The following is a 10,088-nucleotide window of genomic DNA, read 5'->3' as shown; positions in this document are numbered from 1 at the left end:
ACTGCACATGATATATACATTGAAATTAATTATACTTTTTGCTAGCAACATTCAGATGTTGAATTCCCCTCTTAAAGAGAATTGGAGAGGGAGGCACCAGTCTCTTCTTCCTGATAACCAATGATGGAATGCAAGGGGACAGCACAAGATTGTGTCCGTGGATATTCTGGCTGGACATTAGGAAAACCTGCTCTACAGTGAGGGTGGTGAAACACTGGAACAGGCTTCCTAGGCACTCCATGCCTGTCAGTGTTGAACAGACACTCTGATAATGCCATCATTAATATGCTTTAACTTTTGGTTAGCCATGAAGGTGTCAGACAGCTGGATGAGATGATTTTTGTTGGTCCCTTCCAACTGAATTATTCTATTTTATTCTACAGAGAGATTCTCCCTTTTATAATTTGTTCAAGAAGAACGCGGATTAGGATACTTGCACTGACACAAATCCTTCTGGTACCTAATGGAGTAAAACCATATACTTCCAGATTCCACTGGAAGTAATGGAAAAATTTCTACCAAATCTAGCAAAGTATTCTATCGCATTATAAAAAGTAATTCTTAGGAAAGTATGAAATTGATACTGATGCTGAGTTCTGACAGAATACATTTTTCTGTTCATATCTCCCTAACATCAATCATTTATGGAGATAGAACTTGAAGATTATTCTTATCAATTACATTTTACTTTTTTGTGTGACCAATCTGTCTTCACATTATTGCAGTAGTATGTGAGTTGCTCTTCTCTTAGAAGGGAATTTTCAAACATATTCTAGTTTAAAAAGAAAAAAAAAAAAAAGAATGCTTTATCACCATCAGGTTTAATTTTCAATTAAAATACTATAAAAAACATTTAAAAAACCCTAGCTTTTGGGAATAAAGCTTTAGTAGTAGCAGTATTAATACTTAGCAAATAAATAAAGAAACCCTTATACCTCTACATACCCTTAATATCTCCTAAGCTACCTTAGGAGCTGGTCTTTTCATAATATTATTCTCTTTGTTGATGATCTGGACTGTGCCTGATTTTGGCATGTAGCCTTAATGGCAGCGTGACAGCGTCTAACTACTAGGGAACATCAGTCATAACACGGAAGTCAAATGCTGGCCAAGAGGGACATGAAAAAGTGAACGTATTATGTTTTTGAAATGTTTTTTTGTTGTTGTTGTTGTTGTTGTTGTTGTTGTTGTTGTTGTTTTGTTTTGTTTTTGTTTTTGCCTGTGGTATAAAACCCTTTTTTGTTCCAGTGGCATAAAATTTTTTCTCCACATTTTTTTTTTTTTTTAAATTCATCAGCTGTTAGGCAATTCTGCAATAAGTAAACAATTCCATGGTGAATTAGGCAATCACATCCCTTTTGTGGAAAACTCTAGATCTTTAGCTGAGTACATCTGCAAAGCTGCAAACTACTGATGTTTCATTTTCATGTTGAAACACTGTTTTCAGACTTGCAGCCTCAACCACACAAGAAACTGAGTAGTGTAATGTAAATGTTTGGCAATGCTGAAGAAGCTCTACCATCTTGTTAATAAGCCAAAGCTATCTGCAACATCATGTGTTACTGGAAAAAGAAATCCACAGGTGCACAGAAGGAATTAAGTCTTCAGCTTTTCAGTTACATTTCAATACAGAATTTTCCTGCAGATCCTACATATTAAGTTCAGAGATTTGTGTTTTGCCAGGTAGTGATTTTATGTCACCTTTTATAGCAAAATGTTTAGTGACAAATATATCAGTAGAACAGAATGTAGAGTACATTCATAACTGAATTCAAACATGAGGTGAATCACCTCCAAAGCTTTTAGTGTAGAATTCAGGTTTGACTGCTTATTTTCTACAGATTTATGATTCCTCTTGAGATGCCCTCAGGGGGGAGACAGTATTTCCCTAAGGCTGTAATTGTATTCCGCTAAAAAACAAGAATCCTTGTCAAGTCAACAGGAATCAGTCAAGACTGCTTCTTATCTGACAGTGAATAGAATGTTGAAAAAAACATTGCAAACAAATCTCTTTTAACCCTTGCAAGAGGGGGATTTTTAAAATTGCCCAGTTATGCCCTGCTAACAATGCAGTCAACATACGCAGACATATTAATGATCTCACACTTGAGACAACAGCTTCCTAATAGGATGTGATTGGCACCTTTCAATCTTCTTGAAGATAAATACTTAAAAAGCTTTCCTTGATTACACAGGTAAATCAGTGTTTTCCTCCTTTATGGGATATATTATCCTTTAATATTATGGGATATAAATTGAATATTCTGGTAGTTGAAAGTTTAAGAGAAATTTATAAAAATGGAAATACAACTGATTATTTCATGTTGGCAAGATAGTACATAACTTTTCTTGGATATTGAAAGCAGAATTTTGCCTACCTAAGCCATTCTTCAGCCCACCACAAACATTTTGGAAATAGATATTATATTTAAAAAATCACAATTAATTCACATTCAGCTATCTTGATGCCTAGACATATGTCTTTCAGAAACAGAAGTGAGTAACAGAAGTTACCTTAGCTGTTCAGCAACACCAGTTATAGACAGCTCCACTTGTGTCTAATCTACTCCATACTGTTTTATTTCCTACCCAGATATCTTGAGCATCCAGTGAGAAATCTTAATTACATCAAACATGTTTTGGAAGGGATATCAACTTACCATAAGTCCATATAAAATTGTCCTTCATATTTTAATTATTAATTAACTAATAATGGAAATAAATAGTAGGTTTTGATGAAAAACATGGTTTTGATAATGTTCTAAAAGTTGAGAGATTTTAAATTTTTGATAGCCACTTTTCATACATGGGAATAGATCAAACAGAAATTAATGGAAAATCAGAAATGTTGAACATGATCTTTTTGATAGTCTTGTGTAGTGACAATTACTGTGGAAGTACAAGAATAAAATAGGGATATTGGAAGACTACATGGTACACAGCATTTAGCATTTGAGATTACAGACAACTCTGACCATCTAAATGAGGATAAAGAACCATCCAGAAAAGTGCAGTTGTATTTCTATAACAAAACAACATTGGCCAAAAGCACAGAGAGCTTACCATGAGAAACAAGAAATGCTGGAAGCAAAGATTTGACAGACTGGATTAGGCTGCTGGTCCATCAAGCCCATGCTCAGCCTTTGGCTGTGACAACTGCAAAAGAACTCAGAAGCAAACCTCCTTCAGTGCATCTACAGGAAAAGATGCCATATAATGAAGAAAGCATTCCTCTTGATCCTTGTGGCCATCACCTTATTTCTTGAAGCATGAGATTAGATTGCCCTCATTTTAGCATACAGATACTATTCTTTGTCAAAAAATTGTTAATTGAAAAATGTTCAACTGCAGCTGCTGAGTCTTTAATCTTCCATTCTTTGACATTAAATTTGGACAAGCTGCTTTTTAACCTTTAGGATTTACTTCATTGCACGTTTCTGTAATCTTAGGGATTATCAAGAGATTATTGCATGTGCATATGAGGGATTAACAGGAAAGTAAAAGTAATATTTTAAGCAAATATGGAAGTTTTTCTTACAAACAAAAATTTGAAAACAAGGCCTGTCAAGGATACTGTGGACCTCAATGAACAGGACATAAATATTTGGTTTAAATGTCTAGAAACATTACCACAAGTTTTCAGACAAATGGTGTGATTAAACCCATTATAGAGTCTAAATGGTAGCAGAGTGAAAAAGCTGCCACAGATAGAGCCAAAATAAAATACTGTTGTAGTTCTAGTAATCTTTTTGTGTATTAAAAGTAGCATACTTCTACTACATAAATACTATGAACAGTAGTTCAAATAGTAACCACTTCTACATCCTAAACATCCAGAGAGTTACAAATATAAGCATCAGACTCTTCCACAGTGATGATATCACCATAAGCTTGTCTACAGCGCTGTTCTGCAAAACTATCCTAATAAATATATTAGCAATTTGCTGTATTTAATTTTGGCAGGCAAATTGAGAGACAAATTACCTACCTCTAAACACAGATATAAATAAGCATAAACCATGTAGACGTTTTCCTCCTCCCTAATACTGTATTTCAACTCCTTCTGGAACACACTGAACTTTCTTTTACCACTCAAGCAATACATCCTAAGTTACAGAGGAATATACTCCCTAGAATGTGCTTTTTAATATCCTCCCTATGAAACTTGTTATATGCGGCAAGCACAGATCACTTTCTGACACAATTTGGTGTCCCTGCATTTCTGTTTTTAAAAAGAAACATTGCCCTAACAATCATCTATCTAATATATTTGACTTTCAGGTGTTTTTTTTTTTATTTTAATTCTGTGAATTAGTTGGAAAAAAAATCTCACACAAATATGGCAGAATAAAATATGATAAAAACAAGCAACTCTGAAACTGGCAAAAAAGAGACATAAAAAATAATTAAAAACAAAGCAAGAAGACATTGCTAATCTGCATACAACAATCTGCAATCAGAACTGGTCTCTATCACTGTACCTTCATTTTCCTCTTATTAAACACCTCATATCAGAGAAAGATGGATTACACATAATACCTTTCCTGTCAGTGCTACTGCTTAATTAGTGAAGCTTATGATAAAAATAATTGAGCACTTCAATCTCAACTTAAACAACACAAATATCACTTAATCTTTAGCTCACACTTCCATTTTTGGAAATGTTTATAATTAGTCAGTAATCACAGAATCACAGAATTGTAGGGACTGGGAGGGACCTCTAGAGATCATCGAGTCCAAACCCCCTGCAAAGCAAGCCCCACAGACAAGGTTGCACATGTAGGCATCCAGCGGGTCTTGAAAATCTCCAAAGAAGGAGACTCCACAACCCCTTGGCCAGCCAGACAGTGCTCTGTCACCCTCACTGTGAAGAAGTTCTTACACATATTTGTGTGGAACTTCCTATGCTTCAGTTTGTGGCCATTTCCCCTTGTCCTATTACTGAAAAGAGTCTGGCCTCATCCCTTTGCCTCCCACAAACTAGATATTTATAGAAATTGATCAGATCTCTTCTGAGTCTTCTTTTCCCAAGGCTGAACGGACTCAGGTCTCTCAGCCTTTTCTCATAAGAGAGGTGCTTCAGGCCCTTTATCAACTTCAAGGCACTCCGCTGGAGTCTTTCTTTCTTGTACTGGGGAGCCCAGAGCTGGGCACAGTACTCCAGGTCAGCCCTCACCAGGGCAGAACTCAGGCACACGATTATCTCCCTTGATCTGCTGCTGGTCGCACTCCTTTTAATACACTTCAGGATGCCATTGGCCCTCTTGGCCACTAGGGCACACTGTTGGCTCATGGCCAACCTGTTGTCCACCAGGACAACCAGGTCCTTCTTTGCAGAGCTCCTCTCCAGCAGGTCATCCCCCAACCTGCACTTGTGCATGTAGTTATTCCATCCTAGTTGCAAGACTCTACACTTGCTTTTGTTATTCCTCATCTGGTTCCTCTTCTTCCCAACTCTCTAACCTGTCCAGATCTTGCAGAATGGCAGCAAAGCCTTCTGGTATGTCAGCCATTCCTCACAGCTTTGTATCATCTGCAAACTCGCTGAAGGTGAACACTATCCTCTCATCAAAGTCATTAATGAAGATGTTGAACAAAACTAGACCCAGCACTGACCCCGGGGTACACTACACCACTAGATACGGACCTCCAACTGTACTCAGCACCACTCATCACAACTCTGAGATTGGCCAGTCAGTCAGTTCTCAACCCAGTTCATCATCCATTCATCTACCCCACACTTCCTCATCTTCTTTATAAGGATACTGTGGGAGACAGTATCAAATGCCCTGCTGAAATCAAGGTAGACTATATCCACTGCTCGCCCTCCATCCGCCCCACCAGTGATGACATCATAAAAAGCTACCAAGTTGGTCAAGCATGAACTCCTCCTGATGAAGCCATGCTGACTATTCCTTATAACTTCTTCTCTTCCAACTGTCTGGAGATGGCATCCAGAACAAGATCTTCCATCACCTTTCCAGGGACAGAGGTTAAGCTGGCTGGTCTGTAGCTCCCTGGATCCTCCTTCTTGCCCTTTTTGAACACTGGAGTGACACTGGCTATCCTCCAGTCCTCAGGCACCTCTCCCATTCTCCAAGAACTCTCAAAGATGATAGAGAGCAGTTCAGCAATCACCTCTTCTATCTATATAAATATATCTTCTATCTATTTAAATATATGAAAATTCTAACAAGTACTCACATTATTTGGCACTTATTTCAATGACAGTAGATGGAATACCAAACTTATGTTGAGAAAACATTTGCTCCAAGCCTCGCTTGAATAGCCAAGGGGAAAACACATGATATACTACTTACGCATTGCAGATGCAGTAGATACACCACAGTGACCAAGAATCAGGGAAGGCACTAATAGCAAGTGGGTGGATAAAAACATTTTTTTCTGCAAAGGACAGTATTTAGAACATTCTGCATGCAGCATTTTTTCACCTTGACCCTCAGGGAGAAGGCACTTTTCTCTCTGACGTTTTGTTTTCTTATTTTCAAATGTGTTAGTCTCCATGTTAAAAGCATGAGAGAGACTTACGGAGGTCAAAATATACTATCAATATTTTCAATACATTAACATGAAACAATCAAACCTGCATTATGGGAAATGACTGCCTTTCAATCTGCATTAAATTCCAGAATATTACTGTATTTCATCTTTGACAAAAATATAAGTTGAAAATCATGTTGTAGACATACTAAAGCTCAAGGTTTCCACTCAGTTTTCTGATGTGTCTCTTCTCTGTCCACTAATGGTCCACTCATCTTTTTATTCACTGCACAAGGAATAGGAAGCAGTACATCCCCAAAATTTTACTTTCCTTACCTCACACAAGGTAGAATGACAGTTTGAGAAACTTTCCCAAGAAATCTTTAAATGAAATAATTAAAAACATAAAAACATTGACAGAACAAAGTTCCAAAGTTCCTAACAAGTTTCCAGGAACCACAGGAATATAAGAAGTCACCAAGTACAAAAGGCTTACTACTAGTGGCAATGAAAAATATGCAATCCTGCAAAACATTATACATGGATTGCATTCTTGACTTACATAACCTTTTATTTATATCCACAAGACTGTTCACAACCTAATAATCTGTGTTGTTTAAAAAGACATAGGAAGAAGGCAATTCAGATTCCCACTGGTGTAAGAAGAAATACCTTGTATGTTCTAAGGATGTTTTACAGGTCTGTTTCATGTCCTTTCCCTTCCCCAGATGGCACCACTCTGAAAACTTGGGCCGTTTTCAGAAAAATACATATGCATGGAAATCACCAGAAATTTTTCAGTCTCCTTGAGCAGAATGACCTACCAGGAAACTGATACATTTTCTGAAGTTCGCAGTTCTTTTTGAAGGAAGGAAGAACTTATTTCAGAAAGCGCTGGACAGGGATGTAGCAGTATCACCACGTAACGTAAAAAAGTACTGTTCATCATACTGAAAAGAACTCCCCACATAGAACTGGGAAGCCAGTAATGTGCTAAAACTACAAGCTCTATATTTTATTTTCTAAATTTCTTCCTTCTGACAGAAAATATTGCATGTCATATGATGTTTTCTTGTGTTAGATTTTTTTAATTACTGTTTTGAACAGAAGAAAAAAAATGTTTTACAACATGCTGGTAGAGTTTCCAACAGATCTCTTATAAACAACAATTTTCTCTTTGTCTTGACATTGACATTCAAGATTAGTTCCATTTTTCCCCCTAATTAGCTTTTCCAAACAATTGTATTTTTGAAAGAAACAGGATACTTCCCCTGAGGGCATCAGAAACTTAATCTGTCCAATTTCCTTTCAATGGATATTGAAAACAAAGCAGTGTATTGTAACTCAGTGGGAAATCAAGAATTATGTGACGCAAGAAATTAAAAAAGTACTATTAAAATAAATTTGACATAGAGGGCAATAAAAAAATAGTAATGAAAAATCCTTTAAGCCCCCTTCTTAAGGCTTGACAGAACTGCCTACTCCTATTAAGTTTGTCTGTCTTCTAAAGGATGTGAAGATACTAATTTACACAAAATTGGGGGTTTTTATATTCATAACAGACTGACTGATTAGCATTAAATCTTTTGGAATATCCTAAACAAACGGAGGCATTTCCAATCACTTTATACAGCAATATTGCTTATGACTCAAAAGAATTTTTCTTATACTTTGATCATTTTACAAAAATTCTGTTCTTCACATTGAATTCACATTGTTTCTGATAGCCAATATTAAAAATTCCATAGTGCTAAGCATACAGTTAGAACATTATGATAAACCTAAGGGTATAAATTACTTTTTATACTGAATTTATAATTATAATTATTGTCTTATCAACAAACTTAAATGTTTAGCAGCTTCTGGATTCTGAATAGCAACTCTGAAAGAAAATAGCTGCAGGTCTTTATTTGCATTTTCTAGAGAACTTAATTGAAAATGATAATCTTTGTGGTTCATTGTATACTACCAGTATATCTTACCAGGAAAGATGTGTTTTACTAACACATACTCTCACATACAGCATACAGTGTTTTCTACTATATATCATTTACAGATATGCTGCATGCACACATGAGTACACAGGTGGGTGTACTACATTTATAAATAAAAAATACAGACATTACAGTACTTCTTGCAGGTGACTGCACATCTACATTCCAGCATAGATTTCATCTTCAGCTCTGTCTCTAACAGAGTTCAGAAAGGTACTTACTGATGTGTAGAGGAAACCTTCATTATTTAGGGCTATATACAACCCAGTCTTTACACCCTGGATAGCTACAACTCGAAGTCCCACTGGTATAAGGTTGAATAACGCTGTGAAGAGAAAACAAGACCAGATATGAATATATTATGGTTATTAAAATATTTTAATGAACAACATTAAGAAATACAGCTACTTCTTTTGGTTCTATCTTCTGATTTTGAGATTTAACTAATTCAGAAAGTCTTGTTACTAGTAAAGTTAACCCTTAAAATTAAAGCCCAAGTGTCTATGTATCAGTAATTCCTGCAACACACAGTATTAGGCATAAGAGTTAACTAGCAAATACAAAGCACTGCAGACACAAGTATATCAGACAATCTCAAAATAATCAAAGAGCCCAACATTTTCTTCACCGGTATAAATTGATCATAAGGGCAATACTTGAGAGATATCCTGTAGAACACGTATCTTCTGATTCAGCCAAGTAGGTTTATATTTTCTTAGATATTTTTATTTGTTATGATTGGTTTCAAGGGGCCCATGGTTTCAAATCCAAAAAAAATTATTTGGTTTTGTAAATGATGTATTTTCTACAAGCCTCAGGTAATGGTAGATTCTTGTCCTAATTTAGGAAAGCACTGAAATATGTGCTTGACTCTAAAAGTGCATAAATCCTATTCAGATGAATATAGAATATATTCAAAAGCTCAAGATCTGGAAAAAAAAAAAAACATGATTTAACTAGAAAAACACAGCTAATAGCAGATACCCAAGCAATGATATATACCTCTGCAACAACAAAAGAAGACACAGCTTTGACTAGTTTGAAAAAGATCAGTATGAAGAGAAGGGTACTATTCTCACAACAGCAACAGAAAAAGAAAAGTAAAAATATAAGAAATTTTTACTTCCAATACACACATTTTATATGAAACCCATTGTTAAATAGCAGAAAAACAAGTAATCTGTTCCCCTGAAAACTCATAGGAAGGTATGGGTTGGAAGGGACCTTTAAAGATCGCCTAATTCAAAGATCTCTGTCATAGGTAACTTCCACTAGACCAAGGTGCCCCATCCAACCTAGCTTTGAACTGTTCCAGGGATGGGGCGTCAACAGCTTCTCTGCGCAATAACTTGCAGTGCCTCACCACCTTCATAATAAAGAATTTCTTCTTTATATCTAATGTAAACCTACCTTCTGTCAGTTTAAAACAGTTTCTGCTTGTTCTGTCACTGTACTACCTGATAACAAATTCCTATCCAGCTTTCTTGTAGGCCTGGTTAGGTACTGGAAGACTTCTTTCAATAATGTCTGCCTGGAACCTTCCCTTCTCCAAACTAAACAAGTGCAACTCAACCTGTCTTTGTAGGTGAGGTG

The 10,088-nt window shown here is 36.2% G+C and overlaps 1 protein-coding gene across 3 annotated transcripts in view; it reads right to left on the bottom strand.

The window, feature by feature from the left end:
- The window catches only part of FGF14 (fibroblast growth factor 14), a 381,800-nt gene that overhangs the window by 85,014 nt on the left and 286,698 nt on the right, over positions 1 to 10,088 (bottom strand). For all 3 annotated transcript variants that reach the window (XM_042810360.1, XM_042810362.1, XM_042810361.1), the window contains one exon: positions 8,717 to 8,820. In XM_042810360.1, the coding sequence (XP_042666294.1) occupies positions 8,717 to 8,820 (104 nt within the window). The remainder of the gene's footprint in view (positions 1 to 8,716; positions 8,821 to 10,088) is intronic.

This window comes from Centrocercus urophasianus, unplaced genomic scaffold (assembly GCF_019232065.1).
Source record: "Centrocercus urophasianus isolate 14NV4802_14NV808 unplaced genomic scaffold, USGS_Curo_1.0 seq_12, whole genome shotgun sequence".
Classification (NCBI taxonomy): domain Eukaryota; kingdom Metazoa; phylum Chordata; class Aves; order Galliformes; family Phasianidae; genus Centrocercus; species Centrocercus urophasianus.
The sequence above is the reverse complement of the archived record's forward strand: the minus strand, read 5'-3'. Positions and strand labels throughout refer to the sequence as shown.